Source organism: Salvelinus sp. IW2-2015, linkage group LG18 (assembly GCF_002910315.2).
Source record: "Salvelinus sp. IW2-2015 linkage group LG18, ASM291031v2, whole genome shotgun sequence".
NCBI lineage: Eukaryota > Metazoa > Chordata > Actinopteri > Salmoniformes > Salmonidae > Salvelinus > Salvelinus sp. IW2-2015.
Window position 1 is genome coordinate 68,186,218 of NC_036858.1, and position 21,860 is coordinate 68,208,077.

General features: G+C 41.7%; 1 protein-coding gene and 1 long non-coding RNA gene across 3 annotated transcripts; one reads left to right on the forward strand and one right to left on the reverse strand.

Annotated features, from left to right (window-relative positions):
- The first annotated feature begins 327 nt into the window (after positions 1-327).
- On the forward strand, positions 328-6,089 carry LOC111978793 (rho-related GTP-binding protein RhoU). Its single transcript, XM_024009035.2, has 3 exons — positions 328-977; positions 1,354-1,412; positions 4,825-6,089. Exons 1-3 carry the CDS (start codon positions 728-730, stop codon positions 5,278-5,280), a joined length of 765 nt encoding a protein of 254 aa, XP_023864803.1. The 5' UTR covers positions 328-727; the 3' UTR covers positions 5,281-6,089.
- Positions 6,090-6,100: 11 nt separating this feature from the next.
- LOC139029189 (uncharacterized) lies at positions 6,101-8,185 on the reverse strand. Of its 2 annotated transcripts, none has more exons than XR_011481486.1 (3): positions 6,918-8,185; positions 6,552-6,607; positions 6,101-6,193 (listed from the first exon to the last, which is right to left on the reverse strand). It is a non-coding gene; the product is annotated as an uncharacterized lncRNA (long non-coding RNA). The 2 variants fall into 2 exon arrangements; XR_011481485.1 differs by lacking the exon at positions 6,918-8,185 and adding an exon at positions 6,812-6,835 and having other exon boundaries at positions 6,552-6,657.
- Between the last annotated feature and the right edge of the window lie 13,675 nt (positions 8,186-21,860).

Consider the following 21,860-nt stretch of genomic DNA (forward strand, 5'->3'; position numbering starts at 1 on the left):
ACGAATTTGTTCTTAGAGATTTTCAATACAGTGTCTTTCATGTCACAGTCCACAAGATGGCAGACTTGAGCTGCTGTATCATCGCTCAGTCATTTCATCCGAGAGAAGTATTGTTGGTGAGATCAAACAGGCTGAGGGATACAAATGTAAGAATTGTGTCCAATTTAACCATCAATAGTAGAGCATTGGAAACCATTGAACATACGAAGCCTTACAAATGAGTTCATAAAAAAATATTTTTATACAAAAATAATCKAATTCTACCCCATACAGAGTAGGATATATTTGCAATCTACGGGGGCTTGCTTGTTGCTATTGGTCAATGGTGCAATGTTTTTTCTGACTCTGGTGTTTGATGATGTCATGTTGCTCACGAGTAGAAGGCTGAGCTTTTTTTACAGTCATAGGGCTGAGTAGGTGAGGGGAGTGCAAACTACAACTTTGGAAAAGATTCAGGAAATACATTTCTAATCATACAGGGTGGAAACATTTTCACCTATTGGATTTATTGCTTGAGGAATTTATTTCTGTACAATGGGGGATTTACATCAAGGTGTCTACATCGTCTTTGTAGAAAGGCAACACTTTTTCCAGCCATGGAACTCCACAGAAGATAAGGGACAGTTCTTGTGAAAGTCCCGTTGATGTCAGATCTAGGAAACTACTGGTTTGGSGTAACTAGGATTAACTGGTTGCTGGACAGTTCCATTGGCGATACCACAAGGCGATGCCACCCCAGGACGACGGAGATTATAAACCTGTAGCGGTGTCGGCGGCGGTCCCACCGGTTCCTCCTCCGAGGGTTCGGAGCAGAGAGTCGTTTTCGGGCTCCAAGTGTCGGCCCGGTGGCGGAGAGCGCAAAGTGAAGTGTGTGCTTGTCGGTGACGGCGCAGTTGGGAAGACGAGCTTGATTGTCAGCTACACCACAAATGGATATCCAACTAAATATGTCCCAACTGCCTTTGATAATTTTTCAGGTAACTTAACAAATATGTGCCTTTTTAAGTCGGGTAGGCTATTAGGACCTATTGTGGTCCAACGGCTATGCAATTAATTGTTTTTATCTGGCACTTTTAACAGCACAGGTGTTACCTTACCTTGTTTTCTATGAATTCTATTTTTGAACAGCCTCAGACTTACAACAATCTAACGGGTTTTTTTGTGTAAAATTTCTGTCAACTGTCTGTTGCCGTACATTGGCAACAGGAAGACTATGGTAATTGTTATACTCAATAGTTTGTCCATAAAAACACTATTCTGGCCTTAACAGTATTTAATTGCGTTGTGGTTACCAATTTATTCTTTGTTATATTGGCTGATTAAATGTATACTTTGTTGTATTTTTTATTTCAGCGGTCGTGGCAGTTGATGGCAAGCCAGTGAAACTGCAGCTTTGTGACACAGCTGGACAGGTTTGTAATTCAAATACACCTATAGAACAGTTTCATATGATCGCTACAATCCTGGAAGTGTAAAGGATTCGTTAAAAATAAACAAGTTGACATTTTTGCTGTTCCTAAATGTCTCAAACTTCTTCTAACCCCCTAGGCAACTACACGTACGGAATGGGTTCAAATGGTCTACTAGTGTAGGGAAGATAAGGGATCTGTCTAAATTGATGCGCTCCAGTAGTGTTTTTGTCCAGTCATGAGTCTGCACCAGAAATGAGGTTACTCAGATAAATGCTGTCTTCCCCACATGTGAGGGGGTAACAGGCTTGGGGCGATTACAGATAGGAAACTTTATAAGTGTAATGAATTGAATCTGAGCCTGGAAAGGAAACGTATCTTCGGCACAGCTGGGGCTGGTCAGAGGAAACGCGAGATGGGTCTGTTTCTGAGGAGCAGAGCAGGCTGGAGAGAGTCGGCAGTGGAAAACAGCCCATGAAAGCAGGCAAAGAGAGATCCAGAGCGGTTCTGTCTAGACACAGAGAGAGCCCCTGGCTGGAGGCTGAGCTCGGTGGGTTCATAGGGTTCTGCTTTGTCTCTGCAGAAAGAGCAGCGAGGCTCTGAGACGATGGGCTTTTCATTAGACACCAATTATCTTTTCAATTGTTTTGAAATAATGTTTTACAAGACAATGCAAGCAATATCATAGTTATAACTTAGTTATAACATAGTTCAACCTTGGTTACATTGAAAAATAATCAAGATGACATTTCCGTTTGCATGAATATTTTGCTTTCATGAAACAGACCAAAATAATTGTGAAAGCACATGCACCACCCGCCCAACCCTATGATGTGCTACAAATATGAGATAATGGCTGAGCCAATTCAACAAAATAATAGTTATTACCTTTTCAATGCTCAATGTCAGCCTGCTCCTCTGGGCATAACTGAGTCCATGTATTTAGCGTACTAAGCATGCAGAAGACTGCCTGAATACCAAATACAGAATCCCTCACTGTCAATGTTTTAGTATTTTATTGGGATCCCCATTAGCTGTTGCTGAAGCAGCAGCTACTCTTCCTGGGGATGTTGTTGACCTCATTGGGTTCCTGATACCGCTAATTAACTCCCAGCCAATCAGAAATGATCTGGAGACCCTTTGCTGCTACTCTCTGAGGAGGGAAATGCACTATTAAAATCTCAGGAAGAAATGGGTACACACAAGCTGGGTGTATCAGAGAAACAGATGAGTGATAGAATGCACGTTTGTCAATTAACACCAAAATATAATCGCAGTGGAATGCCACCGTTATCTTCCCTCCTATAGAACAAGATGTATTGGAGATATGCAAACGTAATATGAACGTTGTGTAATAAGTTTGCCAGATAAAATGACTAAACACACATTAGCGAAGATAAGCACACATATTGGCGTCAGTGCAATGGCCCAGCTGCCACTTATACCTGATATAAAAGATGTCACCGCTCCACTCAGGGGCTCTTTAGATGGGATATAAATTATGTCACCGCTCTGCTCAGGGGCTCTTTAGATGGGATATAAATTATGTCACCGCTCTGCTCAGGGGCTCTTTAGCTGGTGATATAAATGATGTCATCGCTCCACTTGGGCTCTTTAGCTAGTGATATAAAGGATGTCACCTATCCACTCAGGGGCTCTTTAGCTGGTGATATAAATGATGTCACCGCTCTGTTCAGGGGCTCTTTAACTGGTAATGTAAATTATGTCACCGCTCTACTCATGGGCTCTTTAGCTGGTGATGTAAATTATGTCACCACTCCACTCGGGCTCTTTAACTGGTGATATAAATGATGTCACCGCTCCACTCAGGGACTCTTTTGCTGGTGATATAAATGATGTCACCGCTCCAGGGGCAGAAAAAGTGTGGACTATGGGTCATGGTCTTATGTATACTAAACAAAAATATAAAGTGTTGTTTTCATGAGCTGAAATAAAAAATCCCAGATATTTCCCATACGCACAAAAAGCTTGTTTCTCTAATTTTGTGCACTAATTTGTTTACATCCCTGTTAGTGAGCATTTCTCCTTTGCCAAGATAATCCATCCACCTGACAGGTGTTGCATATCAAGATGCTGATTAAACAGCATGATCATTACACAGGTGCACCTTGTGCTAGGGACAATAAAAGGCCATATGCAGTTTTGTTACACAACACAATGCCACAGATGTCTCAAGTTTTGAGGGAGTGTGCAATTGGCATGATGACTGCAGGAATTTCTACCAGAGCTGTTGCCAGATATTTGAATGTTAATTTCTCTACCATAAGCTGCCTCCGTCATTTTAGAGAATTTGGCAGTATGTCCTCCCGGCCTCACAACCACAGACCACGTGTAACCACGCCAGCCCAGTACCTCCACATCCGGCTTCTTCACCTGCAGGATTGGTTGGGGGGGTGCTAAGGAGTATTTCTGTCTGTAATAAAGCCCTTTTGTGGGGGAAAACCGATTCTGATTGGCTGGACCTGGCTTTCTAGTTGGTTGCCCTATGCCCTCCAAGGCCCACCCATGGCTGCACCCCTGCCCAGTCATGTCAAATCCATAGATTAGGGCCTAATTTCCTAATATGAACTGTAACTCAGTAAAATCTTTGAAATTGTTGCATGTTGCGTTTATATTTTATGTTCAGGATAATTATTTAAATCTATAATATAGTCATGTTCTAGCAATTTAACAATGCTCTCTCTCTCAACAATTTAGCTATTGGTAGTTTTTCTATTTAGCATTCGTGCTAGTGTATTATATGCTGGTCGGCATGAACAGTACCTTCATTACTAAATGGCATGTCAGTCAGCAACATTAGAAGAAATTAAAATCAACTGTAGGCTACGCTGAAAAAGCTGTCCCTAATCAGACACACTACGGCATGTCACGCTAACTGAAACTGATACAGGTGTCATGGGTTGTCAGGTTGTGGACACAGATTGTGTGTTCCTGCCTGCCACAGACACTTTGTCATGAGGCTGAGGCACCACTAGTTACAGCCATGCACATGGTGACATATCCAATGAGGGCAGGATTTTCCTTCTCTTGGCTATGACTATGCCCTTGTCAACCCTCTACACTCTTAGAAAAAAGGGTTATTCGGCTGTCCCCATAGGAGAACCCTTTTTGGTTCCAGGTAGAACCCTTTTCGGTTTAAGGTAGAACCCTTTTGGGTTCCATGTAGAACCCTCTGTGGAAAGGGTTCTACCTGGAACGAAAAAAGGTGTTTCAAAGGATTCTCCTATGGGACAGCCAAATAACCCTTTTAGGTTCTAGATGGCACCTTTTTTTCTAAGTGTARTCAAAGACCTTTTCACAAGYAGGGCTATTGAGTTGAGCTTGCCCATTCTCGGTTCTACTTGTTATCAGGTCGTGCCATGAACCCCCCTCTCCTCTCCWTTCCTCCCTGCAGGATGAGTTTGACAAGCTGCGTCCGCTCTGCTACACCAACGCAGACATCTTCCTGCTGTGCTTCAGTGTCGTCAGCCCCTCCTCCTTCCAGAACGTAACAGAGAAATGGGTGCCAGAGATTCGCCGGCACTGCCCGCAGGCACCGGTGGTTCTGGTGGGCACCCAGTCAGACCTGCGGGAGGATGTTAATGTTCTGATTGAGCTGGCCAAGTACAAAGAGAGGCCTGTGGTGCCCCAGGAGGCCCAGCAGTGTGCCGAGGACATGAGGGCCGTGTCATACATGGAGTGCTCATCACTCACCCAGAAGAATCTCAAAGAGGTGTTTGACGCAGCCATCGTGGCCAGCATCCAGCACTCTGACAGTCAGCAGCAGCAGCATCAACTGACAAAACGGACTCCAGACAAGATGAAGAAGCTTTCTAAGTCATGGTGGAAGAAGTACTGTTGCGTGGTTTAGCCTCTATCTGTGTGTGTGTGACAGGACGGACGCATAGGTTCCAATTTTGCTTCCATGTCAGCACGTTAACAGACTTCAGGGMCAGTAAGGAAAACAGTGACTGGAATATGGACGAAGGTCTGGTCTGAAGTATCTGAGTTATGTGTAGGTTAGGCCTCAATGACCCCATGCTATTTTTGCTTTACCAACGTGAGCTGCACTGGAGACAGAGCTGACTTCCCTCAAAGACTACTCATTGACTTTCCACTGCCTTATATCCATGATCCTAGGGGGGGGACAGCTTCTACATGGACTACTGTGGAAGATGAAGCCCTCTTGATAACCAGGAGGGCTTATGTTGTTATATCATTGTTTTATTAACCTGGTTTACTCTGACCTTTCGCATGYTAAGTGTACAGTATGTAAACTCAGATTCATTTAGCATATGAGATTGAGTCAACTTTCCGATGTGGGATTTACCATCTCTTCGATTTAGCAGTGCCTATGGTAAAAAAAAAAAATCTGTGCAGTAATCAGATAATGCGAGGAGAGTACTGTGTAACGTTCATTATTTTAATGCGTGTTCTTTCAGCCCATATTGGAGAGCCTCATTTGGCTTGTTGTCTAATGTACAAACCACACCGAAACATAGATTTTATTTTCTCCCAAAATATTTTTTCAGAATTTCTAACTGTTGTTTACATTAGGACATGTGTTCTGTCCAAGCTCATATGAGGGTCACAGTCTCTAGCTATGTGCTGGAATTCTAACTAGACTTGTTGACCTTTGGTTCACTTCACCATAGCACCACCTGAGGAGTTTTAAACAAACACCTTACTCTGTACAGGGCTGACTGCAGCTGAGTCAACGTTAACTCTTAACTACCTTACTCTGTACAGGGCTGACTGCAGCTGAGTCAACCGTAACTCTTAAACTACCCTTACTTTGTACAGGCTGACTGCAGCTGAGTCAACGTTAACTCTTAACTACCTTACTCTTGACAGGCTGACTGGCAGCTGGTCAACGTTTAACTCTTAACACCTTACTTTGTACAGGGCTGCTGCAGCTGAGTCAACGTTAATCTTAACTACCTTACTTTGTACAGGCTGACTGCAGCTGAGTCAAGTTAACTCTTAAACTAACCGTTACTCTGTTACAGGCTGACTGCAGCTGAGCAATGTTAACTCTTAACTACCTGACTCTGTACAGGCGTACGCAGGCTGAGTCAGTTAACTCTTAACTAACCGATACTCTTACAGGGCTGACTGCAGCAGTCAATGTTAACTCTTAACTACCTTACTCTGTACAGGGCTGACTCGCAGCTGAGTCAATGTTAACTCTTAACTACCTTACTTTACAGGGCTGACTGCAGCTGAGTCAATGTTAACTCTAACTACCCTTACTTTACAGGGCTGACTGCAGCTGAGTCAACGTTAACTCTTAACTACCTTACTTTGTTTACAGGGCTGACTGCAGCTGAGTCAACGTTAACTCTTAACTACCCTTACTGTACAGGCGACTGCAGCTAGTCAATAAGTTACTCTTAAACTACCCTACTCTGTACAGGGCTGACTGCAAGCTGAGTCCAATTAACTCTTGAACTACCTTACTTGTACAGCGGTCTGACTGCAAGCTGATCAACGTTAACTATTAACTACCTTACTTTGTACAGGGCTGACTGCAGCTGAGTCAACGTTAACTCTTAACTACCTTACTTTGTACAGGGCTGACTGCAGCTGAGTCAACGTTAACTCTTAACAGCTAGCAGAGTAAGGTAGTTATTAATGACTATGAGCAAATAATTCAATATCTTTCTGAAACCAATACCATGGAAAGAGTATGTTAATTGTCCCAAGCAACCTTAACAATACCATAATCTTGTATTATGTTGAAAAAAAGTTGTCAATACCTATTTTCCTATCACTGTGGCATATGTGATGTCTATCTCTGTCAATACAGTGTTCTGATTTAACCTATAGAGATGAGTTTATTAGAATTTCAAAATGATAACCATAGAATTAGGAATTAGAATACTAAAATGGACATGAACATTCTTAAGATGGTCCAAAGGTCAGCCATTTTGTTCAGGGAGTTGGGCAACTATGGTTTGACAGTGCTGTGATAAGATATGGTGTGAAACAATGAATGTGTAGAATMTATCTGTACTGTGTGTTRGTTAGCTAGRTAGCCAGCCAGTTTTAGAGGAWTTTTTCCATTAATTGTTCAAATTAAATGCCAATATGCCAACATTTCCATTCAAACAAWGCAGTCAAWCCACAGCCGTACACTGGCCGAAATCAGTTGATGATAGGACTGAGACAACTTGTAAATGCAACAACTACTGATACTGTATCATAAAAGCACTCACAACTTTCCAAGAAAATAAAATCTGAGACATTTATGGTCTGTTTACATATATTTTAGAGGCTATTTATACAGAAAGTTGGTATAAAACCTGTATAAACTGTATTTATAATTATATGAKAATATRTTTTGTTGATTATAATTCTATTTCTGATACATGCATCTCCTATGCCTCTACTGCCATTAATTCTAATTACACTGGTTTTGTCACGACTTCCGCCGAAGTCGGTCCCTCTCCTTGTTCGGGCYGTGTTCGGCGGTCGACGTCACCGACCTTCTAGCCATCGCTGATCCATTTTTCATTTTCCATTAGTTTTGTCTTGTCTTCCTGGTTCCAATCCCATCAATTACATGTTGTGTATTTAACCCTCTGTTACCCCTCATTGTCCTTGTCGGGGATTGTTTGATTGTATGTTAGGTGCAAGTTATGTTCTGGTGTGCGACGGGTTTTGTACTCACTTTTTTTAATTTGTATATGTTGGTTTTCGGAGTTTGTGAGCATTTATTAAACGACTCCGTTTATACCAAGTTCGTTCTCCTGCGCCTTCCCTGCCACCAGCACGCACCCATTACAGGTTTTGAATTTCTCCCTGACCAATATGGCTGCCATTTTGACCCCATTCTGTAGCTTTGAGGTTTTATGACATAGCCCCTGTAGTAATGTAATAGGATCTCTATGGTGATAACTGTCACCTCTTTCAGAGATTTGTTTTTCAAGCATTGTAACTCAAGCCTTGTAYTAGCTCTTCCAGTAGAATGCCAAACTAAACCTTGGGCTAAACAATACAGTTTCATGTGTGATCAGGTTCACCTCCTTAGATGTATGATGGACCTCTGAAAGGGAATAATAATGGAAGACAGACAATGGGGAAGTTAATGTTTTACTGGATCACTCTTAGTCGACCATGTTGCATCAACGGTCAGTTCAATGTTAATCATAACCATGAATAAATAATATATACAGCTAGGGATTTTATCTCCTTATGAAATACAAGGTATACATTTTCAAACTTCTTCCAATGTCCAGTTTCTCAGTATTGCAGGGATTAGAGTACCAGTCAAAAATGTGGACACACCTACTCATTCAAGGGTTTTTCTTTATTTMGACTATTTTCTACATTGTAGAATAGTAGTGAAGACATCTAAACTATGAAATAACACATATGGAATCATGTAGTAACCAAAAAAGTGTTAAACAAATCAAAATGTATTTTATATTTGAGATTCTTCAAAGTAGCCACCCTTTGCCTTGATGACAGCTTTTACACCAGCTTTATGAGTAGTCATCTGGAATGCATTTAAATTACACATTTATTTATTTTATATTAACTGCAAGTTCAGTTAGAACTAATTCTTATTTACAATTGACGGCATACCCGGCCAAACCTGGACGCCGCTGGGCCAATTGTGCGCCGACCTATGGGACTCCAATCACGGCCGGATGATACAGGTGTGCCTTGTTAAAGTTAATTAATGTGTTTGAGCCATCAGTTGTTGTGACAAGGTAGGGGGTGGTATACAAAGGATAGCCCTATTTTGGTAAAAGACCAAGTCATATTATGGCAAGAACAGCTCAAATAAGCAAAGATAAACAACAGTCCATCATTACTTTAAGACATGAAGGTCAGTCAATACCGAACATTTCAAGAACTTTGAAGGTTTCTTCAAGTGCATCGCAAAAACCATCAAGCGCTATGGTGAAACTGGCTCTCACGAGGACCCCACAGGAAAGGAAGACCGAGTTACCTCTGCTGCAGAGGAGTAAGTTCAGTAGAGTTAACAGCTTAGAAATTCAGCAAATAAATGCTTCACAGAAGAGTTCAAGTAACAGACACACCTCAACTGTTCAGAGGAGATCGAATTGCTGCAAAGAAACCACTATTAAAGGACACCAATAATAATAAGAGGCTTATTTGGGCCAAGAAACACAAGCAATGGACATTAGACAGGTGGAAATCTGTCCTTTGGTCTGATGAGTGCAAATTGGAGGTTTTTGGATCCATCCGTTGTGTCTTTGTGAGATGCAGAGTAGGTGAACGGATGATCTCCGCATGTGTGGTTCCCACTGTGAAGCATGGAGGAGGAGGTGTGATGGTGTGAGGGTGCTTTGCTGGTGACACTGTCTGTGATTTATTTAGAATTCAAGGCACACTTAACCAGAATGGCTGCCACAGCATTTTGAAGCGATACACCATCCCATCTGTTTTGCGTTTAGTGGGACTATCATTTGTTTTTAACAGGACAATGACTCAACACACCTCCAGGCTGTGTATGGGCTATTTGACCAAGAATGACAGTGATGGAGTGCTGCATCAGATGACCTGGCCTCCACAATCACCKGACCTCAACCAAATTGAGATGGTGTGCCATGAGTTGGACTGCAGAGTGAAGGAAATGCAGCCAACAAGTGCTCAGCATATGTGGGAACTCCTCCAAGACTTTTGGAAAAGCATTCCAGGTGAAGCTGGTTGAGAGAATGCCAAGGTTGTACAAATGCCAAGGTTGTCAATATTGTAGAAATGTAGTTCAATAAGGAGAGTTTATGCAGTTGAAATGGAAATATGAAGAAACAAGTTGATTTGGAAGCCCTCTTATGCTTTCACTTGTAGTCACAACTCTATGAGCCGTTAGGCCAATTCATCTGGTGTCTGTGTGAGTCACTCAAACGTTCTGTAGTCTGACAGCCTGCTCTTTTTTTTCTCAGCCCGCAGCTGGCCCTGCTGAATGACTGAGACATTTTAAGGCCACTTTTCTGTGATTGTTTCATATTGCAAAAATGTGTGTTTGTTGGACGTGCAATGTGTAGAGGTGTTGGCAGTGCAATGTGTAGAGGTGTTGGCAGTGCAATGTGTAGAGGTGTTGGCGGTGCAATGTGTAGAGGTGTTGGCGGTGCAATGTGTAGAGGTCTTGGCGGTGCAATGTGTAGAGGTCTTGGCGGTGCAATGTGTAGAGGTCTTGCCCAACCATACAAAACCACATGACAAATAACTGCCTCAACTTAGAACAGAATAAATGTGACAGATGTCTAGATGGTACAGATAACATGTTTTGATGTATGCACACTGATGCCCACACTCACCTATGAAGAATGTCCCGCAAGACAAGTTCCATAACTTCCTAAAGAGTGGGGGAGAGATACCGGTGGCCTGCTAGATTTGCTAGAGTAGCTGTACAGCACAGCTGCAGAAAAGCCAACGGTATCCCAGAGTTGCAAACGTGGTGCATAGAACTGTAAGCAGAACAGAGGGACTTGGCAGATCAAGTAAAGCTGTGACTTCTAAGAGGCTCAAGTCTGGATGGATGTTGAAAAGTAATTGGGCTGCTGGCCAGGTCGTCACTAGCAGGAAGTTATGATCCACTTGTTTCTCTATGCGTGACAGAGAAAGGKAACAGTGATGACTTAGTCTGAATACCCGAGACCTACTAATGCTCTTCTTTGAATACAGTGTATAAATACAAGATGGGTGAAATGAGGAAAACATATCAAATAAAATTTTATTAGTCACATGCGCCGAATACAACAGGTGTAGGTAGACCTTACAGTGAAATGCTTACTTACGAGCCCCTAACCAAAAATGCAGTTAAAAAAAATACGGATAAGAATAAGAAATAAAAGTAACAAGTAATTAAGCAGTAAAATAACAATAGCGAGACTATATACAGGGGTGTACTGGTACAGAGTCAATGTGTGGGGGCACCGGTTAGTTGAGGTAATATGTACATGTAGGTAGAGTTATTAAAGTGACTATGCATAGATGGRAACAACAGAGAGTAGCAGCAGTGTAAAATAGGGGGGGGAAGCAAAACGTTGGGTAGCCATTTGATTAGGTGTTCAAGAGTCTTATGGCTTGGGGGTAGAAGCTGTTAAGAAGCCTCTTGGACCTAGACTTGGCGCTACGATACTGCTTTTTGTGCCCTCTTCACGACTGTCTTGGTGTACTTCAACCATGTTAGTTTGTTGGTGATGTGGACACCAAGGAACTTGAAGCTCTCAACCTCCTCAACTGCAGCCCCGTCGATGAGAATGGGGGCATGCTTGGTCCTCTTTTTCCTGTAGTCCACAATCATCTCCTTTGTCTTGATCACGTTGAGGGAGAGATTGTTGTCCTGGCACCACACGGCCAGGTCTCTGACCTCCTCCCTATAGGCMGTCTCGTCGTTGTCGGGGATCAGGCCTACCATTGTTGTGTTATCGGCAAATTTAATGATGGTGTTGGAGTCGTGCCTGGCCGTGCAGTCATGAGTGAACAGGGAGTACAGGAGGGGGCTGAGCATGCACCCCTGAGGGGCCCCTGTGTTGAGGWTCAGCGTGGCGGATGTGTTGTTACCTACCCTTACCACCTGGGGTTGGCCTGTCAGGAAGTCCAGGATCCAGTTGCAGAGGGAGGTGTTTAGTCCCAGGGTCCTTAGCTTATTGATGAGCTTTGAGGGTGCTATGGTGTTGAACGCTGAGCTGTAGTCTATGAATAGCATTCTCACATAGGTGTTCCTTTTGTTCAGGTGGGAAAGGGCAGTGTGGAGTGCAATAGAGACTGCATCATCTGTGGATCTGTTGGGGCGGTATGCAAATTGGAGTGGGTCTAGGGTTTGGTGTTAATGGTGTTGATGTGAGCCATGACCAGCCTTTCAAAGCACTTCATGACTACAGACGTGAGTGCTACGGGTCGGTAGTCATTAAGGCAGGTTACCTTAGTGTTCTTGGGCACAGGCACTATGGTGGTCTGCTTAAAACATGTTGGTATTACAGACTCGGACACGGAGAGGTTGAAACTGTTGGTGAATACATTTGCCAGTTGGTCAGCYCATGCTCACAGTACACGTCATGGTAATCCATCTGGCRCTGCGGCCTTGTGAATGTTGACCTGTTTAAAAGTCTTACTCACTTCGGCTGCAGAGAGCGTGATCACACAGTCTTCCGGTACAGCTGGTGCTCTCATGCATGTTTCAGTGTTATTTGCCTCGAAGCGAGCATAGAAGTAGTTTGGCTCGTCTGGTAGGCTTGTGTCACTGAGCAGCTGTGCTTCCCTTTGTAGTCTTTAATGGTTTGCAAGCTGCGCCACATCCGACGAGCATCGGAGCCGGTGTGGTACGATTTGATCTTAGTCCTGTATTGATGCTTTGCCTGTTTGATGGCTCGTCGGAGGGCATAGCGGGATTTCTTATAAGCTTCCGGGTTAGAGTCCCGCTTTTTGAAAGTGGCAGCTCTAGCCTTTAGCTCAGTGCAGATGTTGCCTGTAATCCATGACTTCTGGTTGGGGTATGTACGTACGGTCACTGTGGGGGCGACGTCATCAATGCACTTKTTGATGAAGCCAATGACTGATGTGGTGTACTCCTCAATGCCATCYGAAGAATCCCGGAACATGTTCCAGTCTGTGCTAGCAAAACAGTCCTGAAGCTTAGCATCTGCTTCYTCTGACCACTTTTTTATTGATCTAGTCACTGGTGCTTCCTGCTTAAATTTTTGCTTGTAAGCAGGAATCTGGAGATAGAATTATGGTCAGATTTGTCAAAAGGAGGGCAAGGGAGAGCTTTGTATGCGTCTCTGTTTGTGGAGTAATGGTGGTCCAGAGTTTTTTTCCCTCTGGTTGTACATTTAACACGCAGATAGAAATTTGGTAAAACGGATTTAAGTTTCCCTGCATTAAAGTCGCCAGCTACTAGGAGCGCCGCCTCTGGGTGAGCGTTTTCTTGTTTGCTTACAGCGGAATACAGCTCATTCAATGCTGTCTTAGTGCCAGCCTCTGACTGTGGTGGTAAACAGCTACGAAAAATACAGATGAAAACTCTCTAGGTAGGTAGTGTGGTCTACAGCTTTTTGAGATACTCTTCCTCAGGCGAGCAATAGCTCGAGACTTCCTTAGATATCTTGCACCAGCTGTTATTTACAAAAATAGATATCTCTTGAGTCCACTATCAGATCACTCTGGTAGAAGTCTACATAAGAGCAAACAAGACACCCCCATGACGTCTTTAAATGGGTCCACATCAGACATGTCTGGTTATCCTCAAAACCCGACCCTGAAATTCTGCATATACACAGTGTGTGCTGTTCAAGAGACAGGACCCTTAGTTGTGGCAAACAATGTCACCATATGTGATTTGTTTATGGGGAGTTAGCACAGCTAGTTATTGGATCTGAGAGGCAATGTTTGGGGTGTTAAAGTTAATAGTGGTTGGAATAACCACAAAACAGGTTGTGTGTGTGCGCTCCTTTAATAATCAATTCCAAATGTTGGATGAGAAAAAGGCCCTGTTCATAATTTCCCTGAGTAGGAGAGTAACAGAGTAACAGATGGCTGTTCATCATTTCCCAGAGGAGAGTAACAGATGGCTGTTCATCATTTCCATGAGGAGGAGTGTAACAGAGTAACATAATTCCTGCTCATAATTTCCGCTGAGTAAGGAAAGAGTAAGATGGCTGTCATCATTTCCCTGAGTAGGAGGTAAACAGAGAAGCAAGAATGGCTGTTCATCATTCCCTGAGTAGGAGAGTAACAGAGATGGCTTGTTCATACCCAATTTCCATGAAGGAGGAAGTGTACAGAGTAACAGATGTAACAGATGGGCTGCTCATCATTCCCTCATCATTCCCCTTTAATTAATGCAGGCATGTTTTGCCTCTAAACTAAGCCACAGTAACAAGTAGTCTAGATATAGACCCATTCCCGTAGAGAAAGGGTATTTTCAGAAAATTTCCAACTGCTCTCTTTCTTCCTCCTAGAATTACAGAATGAATTTGCTGCGTACTCTGTAAACTGTAATGACCAGCACCGGCCAGGGCAACATGCATTCTGACACAGGCCAAAAAGGAGGGCATTGCAGACCATTATGGTTTCAGGCACAATTACAACTCAACCAGTCATATGATGTTATATAACCAAGGGAGGAACCAGAATGTTCACAGAAATTGTTTTTTATGACCGAGGAACAAAAAAAAATGATATCGGCCAGATATAACTCACAATTGCAAGGCACCCCAGTTTTGAAGATAGTGTAATACATGTGTTGCCATGTCATCTGGAGGGAGTAAAGAGAACACTGAAGATGTAATAGCTTATGTAACAATGTTTTATTGTTTTGGTTTATGGAACGTGTGTGTGTGTGTGGTGTGTGTGTGTGTGTGTGTGTGTGGTGGGTGTGGTGTGTGTGTGTGTGTGTGTGTGTGTGTGTGTGTTAAATGAACAGGTCCAAAGACCTAGCCCAGGGAACTGGCAGCAGATCATTTGTACTGGCCTTGCAAACTGCCATCTCTTTCAACCACCACCAACATAATTGGGTCCAGGCTTTTCAATTGTGTGGACAGTATCCACTTGAAATCATGAAAGAAAGGCCTTAGAATTGCCCTGTCCTCCTTGAGTACACTGTCCTTAATAATTCCATTTAACAAACAATTAACCACACAACAATAATGTGTTTATTAAGTTACCATCTAGATCTTCTCAGAAGTGAGGCTAATGTAGCTTGCTTTACTAGAATGATTAAGGGCCTTATAGACATATTAGTCCTCATAATTACGCCATCTTACTTTCACTTCAGGTTTTTTTCATTACTCTAACACAATTGCATTGTTGTGGTTTGAGTATGTAAGCAAAGCCAATGGCTCTCACGCACTAAATATCGTGTAGGCTATTGTCAACCCTTTGTGATGATGAAAGGAGCTTTACAAACTGTGGTGTTGATCAAACTTGTTTGAACATTGTTTGAACAGTTTGTTATGCTTTGAGGCCTACAGCTGTGCTTAAATGTGGTAAGAATTACTGTAAGATAGTAAACAAGTACTAGCACCTTGCATGTTTCAAAAAGGCAAACATTTCATGTATGCAGCAGGCGGGAAAAGAAAAGGCGATTCCAATTATCACAACATCAAATTCCTTGAACACAAACTCAGTATGTTTTTCACTTCATACCAGTCATTTAAACTCAGTATGTTTTACACTTCATACCAGTCATTTAAACTCAGTATGTTTACACTTCATACAGACATTTAAACTCAGTATGCTTGACACTTCATACCAGTCGTTCAAACTCAGTATGTTTTTACACTTCATACCCGTCGTTTAAACTCAGTATGCTTGTACACTTCATACCAGTCGTTTAAACTCGGTATGTTTGTACACTTTATACCAGTCGTTTAACTCAGTATGCTTGTCACGATCGTTGTAAAGAGAGACCAAGTGCAGCGTGAGTAGAGTTCCCACATATTTAAATCAACTGAAACTCACCTAACAATACAACAAACACTGAATGAAAACGTGAAGCTATACGAATAGTGCAGACAAGCAACTAAACATGAACAAGATCCCACAACACAAACGGGAAATGGCTACCTTAATATGATCCCCAATCAGAGACAACGATAAACAGCTGTCTCTGATTGGAACCATATCAGGTTCCCCAGTCAGCACAATTATTAGTGCCGTTTTAAGATTGATCACTGCTTTCTTGAAAACCATGCTCTGTGCAACAAAGTAATGTATTGGCAAAGTCAAAATGACTGCAACCAGCTGATTTGAGGCTAGAACTCCTCTCTCTTTTCAATGTCCAGATGCTTTACTTTAAAACCCAGCGGACCTTCACAGACTGATCAGTCAGTCACATCAAATCAAAAGGGGTAAATGGTCCGTTAAACTGAGCCCTAATTATCATATCCACGTAACCAGGGGTTGGTTTGCCTAGTCAACTAATTATCAATACAGTAACCAGCAGTTGTTTGTCTAGTCAGAACTAATTATCATACAGTAACCAGGAATTGGTTTGTCTAGTAGAACTATTGTCATACAGTAACCACCAGTTAGTTTGTCTAGTCAGAACTATTATCATACAGTAACCAGCAGTTTGGTTGTCTAGTCAGAAACTAATTTCATACAGTAACCAGTGGTTGGTTTGTCCTAGTCAGAACTAATTATCATACAGTAACCAGGGGTTGGTTTGTCTAGTCAGAGCTAATTATCATACAGTAACCAGGGTTGGTTTGTCTAGTCAGAACTTAATTATCATACAGTAACCAGGGGTTTGGTTGGCTAGTCAGAGCTTAATTATCATACCAGTAAACCAGAGTTAGTTTGTCTAAGTCAGAAGCATTGCATGCTTGCTGTTTGGGGTTTTAGGCTGGGTTTATGTACAAGCACTTTGAGATATCAGCTGATGTAACGAAGGGCTATATAAATAATTTGATTTGATTTGCATTTAGCTAACCTTCCCTTAACCTCCAACTTACCCCTTTAACCTAACTCCTAACCTTAACCCTAAGCCTTAACCCTAACCCTAGTCCTAACCCCTAGCTAGCTAGCGTTAGCAACCTATAGACCTAGTTAACGTTAGCCACAAATTGGAATTCGTAATATATCATAATGTTTAGCAAATTCGTGACATATTGTACGTTTGCAAAATTCATAACATATTGTAGGAATTTCAATTGTAACATATTGTCGAAATGGAAGTATGGACATCCACAAATTAATACATACTATACGAAACATATCATATCATACTAAATGTAGTGTCTCGGATTTAATACAAAATGATATGAAATGCTCTGAGACCAGGTTGCAGCAACTGTGGGGAACATCAAATGTTGTTTTTCTTGGATGGGATGATTACATAGACGAGAGGTTTGTTTATTTCTGTGTGACGTGTGCATATTTACTGTGTTGGCGGAACAGTTGGAAAGTGTCCAAACCCTTTTTCAACAGCGTACCTTGCTTTAAGATGTCACTACCACTGTACTTTATCTTAAACCTGTCCTCTTGTCACACTGTCTCAGCAGTCATCCAAATAGAACTTCTGTACGCTTGTTATATTATATCTTCCCAGAAAAATGAGGTGAGGATTTCTGACATATTCATCCTTTTGAAATTGGTAAAGCAGCAGAGTGTGGTGGACACAACGTGCTGCTGGGAAAGAAGACAAAAAATGATATTAAGAGAGGGGAAGAGGGAGGGAAAAAACAGCCTCCCTCTGGTGTTTTTATTAAGTTGTGGCCTAGAACCAGATGTAGCCACCATCAGGTCGCGCCCCTCCACCCCTCCTCTATGCCACTGTCAGAGTCATGGAATGGCAAGAACCAGTCGAGTCATGGCAATGGGCAGAAACAGTCAGAGTCATGGCAATGGGCAAGAACCTAGTCAGAGTCATGGCAATGGGCAAGAACCAGTCAGAGTCATGGCACTGGACCAGAACACAGTCAGATTCATTGCGCTTGGCCAGAACCAGTCAGTCATGGCACTTGGCCAGAACCAGTCATGCATGACCAGAGTCAAGTCATGGCACTGGACCAGAACCTTTGTCTTGTTTTTCCCAAATTTGTGAGCTGAACGCAACGAGACAACAGGCAAGGCTTTTGAGGAAAAAACAACACCTACATTCTCCTCCTGGTAACTCATAGCTTATGGCTCTCACATCCTCAAAGAATAGGCTCTGCAGCAAACAAACAAGATGAGATAAAATAGGCAATCCTATTTGCATCCTATGAATATAGTTTTTCCACGACATAAGATGACCATATCTCCATATTTCAGCAGGAAATTAATTTAAATGAAAGATTATTGGAGAGAGTTTGACACAATCTCACACACTGCTAGGAACATTGGTGTAATGAAATCCCAAACTGCATTAAACACATTGAATTACAGTATAATGCTGACTGAGACTGAGGTGTTTTGTCTTAAACTCTATCTGATCCGTTTACCCCATAGACCAGCAAGTGTTTACAATCGGTTGCCCCATGTCTTACTGGCTAATACTTTAAGCCACTGAGCTCCAATAAACTGTCAGTTGGGATCTGATGACCTGGTATTGAGTGACTGATCTTGTGCTGATGAAAGGCAGGCATTGTAAAGGGGTTAAGACATGATGGAACAATGTGAGTTGATTTACAGGTTAAGCTGAATTTTGACCCCAAGATTGGGAGGAATACGTTACAACCTCCTGGAGATGCCTGACATCAACATGTTTAGTTCAGTTTTCTATACCGGTTAGTTCCATTTGAACACATTCAATGAACTGATGTGATCAACGTCAGATCAAAGGATCAAACCTGATAATCTGGGCCTGACCACTAAGAAATGAAGTATGATTTTTTTTTGAATCAATGGATTACTCAAAGCACATTAGTACTGGGGTCAATAAAACACACTGAAATGTATATGCATCATTTCGATATTTTCCATGCAGATACGTGCCTTCGAAAAGTTTTTATATCTGTTGACTTTTCCACAATTTTGTTACGTTACAGCCATTCTTTTAATAAATTAATTTAAATAAAATATCCTCAGCATCTCCACACAAATACCCATATGACAAAGTGAAAAACAGGTTGATAATAATTTTTCACTAATTTATAAAAAAAAAATACCTTATTTACATAAGTATTCAGACACTTTACTCAGTATTTTGTTGAAGCGCCTTTGGCAGCTATTACAGCCCCGAGTCATCTTGGGTAAGACTCTACAATCTTGGCACACCTGTATTTGGGGAGTTTCTCCCATTCTTCTCTGCAGATCCTCTCAAAGCTCTGTCAGGTTGGATGAGGAGCGTTTGCTGCATCAGCTATTTTCCAGGTCTCTCCTAAGATGTTTGATCAGGTTTAAAGTCCGGGCTCTAGCTGGGCCACATCATTTTTCTGTTTTAATTTTTTAATAAATTAGCAAACTTATGGGGTATTGTGTGTAGATTGATGAGGGATATAAATATTTAATACATTTTTGAATAAGGCCTGTAACCTAACAAAATGTGGAAAAAGTCAAGGGGTCTGAATACTTTCCGAAGGCACTGTAAGTATGGTTTGTATACGGATGCACACAGAAACAGACATTTACTAAAGCAATACCATTTAACAATTTCCACGTCACTGGCAACATTTACTGGAATTTTGACCCTCTAAAACCATGAATTTTTCAATTCCTATGAGTTGGCACAAGTATCATTGTTTTCCATGGGCTGCACCCAGTTCCTCTATTTTGGTGATTTTGCCCAGCACAGTGTCAGGGGAAGGGAGCTGCAGGCAGCTGTTTTCTCTGTCATAGATAGTGCAATGACCTAACCAGGAGAACTGTGATGGGGCCACGGTTGGGCGGCAGGGGCGGCTGCTGACCTGGACACAGACAGTGTCTGGGGGCTGCAGCAGCATGTTTCCAACACTGTTCACAGGACCCAATCTGTTATCTGCAATGAGGTGGCTAATACAGTCATTCCACTGTCTTTCCCCTCTAATTTGGAAAATTATTATCTGGTGGTAGTTTGTTACAGCAAAATAAAGAGATGCCTCGAACCTGGTGGACCAATCAAATCCAACCTGGATTTTTTATTCTAGTTGTCTATTTCATGTTTCTGCTGTAAATCTGTGTGTCTACATTTATTCGACAACATTTTTATTCAATATACATTTTCAAAAACCCTTTACACCTCCCGGTTTTATGAACATTGATCCAATATGACCTGTGGGGTGAAAAACCTGCTGGGGCATCTCTTTTATGTAACTATAAACAACGTTAAGACTTCATTAACCCACTTTAAATGGAATTAGAGAGTCTCAGTTGTGATGATGATGCATTGAGGTGAGCCCAGGGGTGTATCACCATGCACTAGACTGATTATAAACACACAGATACCCTCTTCTACCAGATAAATGTTGTAGGGAAAGAGCAGAGAGCACTGCTGCTGTCACAGCATGTGATTTGACACAATAAAGGGAAGTTTCTGCTCCATCTTGTTGGAAGACAGATATGCTTGTCACCAGTGTGCATTAGACAGGCCTCTGGTGCGAACAACCCCCCTCTGTATGACGGGTTGGGGAGTAACAGATTACATGTACAAAGACAATAAGATTAAAAGGCCAATGTTTATACTGAGGGGTTTAGCAGGTCTTTTAAAATGCATTACCATAATCATGAATAGGTTCGGTTGGCTGAAATAAAAGTACAGGCTTTGTTGTCGCAATACCTTATCAGATATAAGAAAAGTTGGCAAAAAGTTGGAGGGAATGCTAAAGTTGGCCGGTTTTCATCTCTGTTTGAAAGGGATATTTGTCAAATGTGATTGAATTTAGGAGAGGGAGGAACATGTCAAATGAATTGTATGGTTTTACTGAAACCATCTACATCTCAGTCAAAACCACTTGAATTGTATAATACATATGTCTGTGGATTATATTCTGGAATCAGTTGTGCAACAGTCTGTCTGTTTTGCTAAAGGGAATTTTTAAAACAAGGGGAATCCCACAAGTTGAATGTTCTTCATTGCCAGTGAATATTCATACTCATTCAAAACTCACTGTTAGCCCCTAGGTTGTCTCATGATCAGTCTTAACAAATTGCATTGTTAAGTCATTGTTTACACTTACATCATAAATGGAGAAATCACAAATGTTTTTGTATTAGAACAGATCACAACTGTAAAAAATATTGTTACCCCTGCTACCTTGAGTCAAGTCCAATTTGAATTTCATGTTGAGTTTAACTTCATCTAAAGTTTCCAACTAGTATAATAAGAGAAACTACAACGTTTGGATTTAATGACTTATTGAGTGAACTTGAAACTTTTAGTCAAAGTAGCATTCTTTTGTACATTTGTCAATACAAATAAATTACACAGTTAAATGTGATAATATTTGACAACATGTTAAAGCAAACAGATTTTGATAACAGAAACTACAATGCGATCACGTGGTAAAGTGTTCCAAACACATATTTTCAACAATAGTTTCACATGAAAATACTTAGATTTTTCTGCAGGTCATAAAAATCATGTATTCGTTTCCAAAGAAGAAAGCTTCGTTTCAGTTAGAAGAGCTGAATACCATAATTCAAGTATGTCTGGGGGCATAATATCATTTTCAGACTTCAAGGCTCTGAAATAGTGAATCCAAACCAATCAGTACGGGCATACTTGAGATCTGTAATTGACTATTTCATCTCTAAATTTAAATGTTGTCATGTCGTCTACCTCCTGCCTGAACATGTTTAATTTATGAGACATTGTTTATTTACATTACATCAAGCCATCTGTTGTCCATACCTCTTGCCCATCTTGTGTTTTGGGAATGAGAATCAGAATAGCGGAAAGCCTGGGACATGACGTAATCTGCCAAGCACGTCCACAACAGATCTGTCCAGATGTTTTTGTTTCCACATACTGATTTTATCTTCTGTGTCCACACACTCTGCCATCCCCCTCCAGCCCATCAGTCACTTATGTTGTGAGAAGGACATCCAACAACACGACCAGGATTTTGTTCC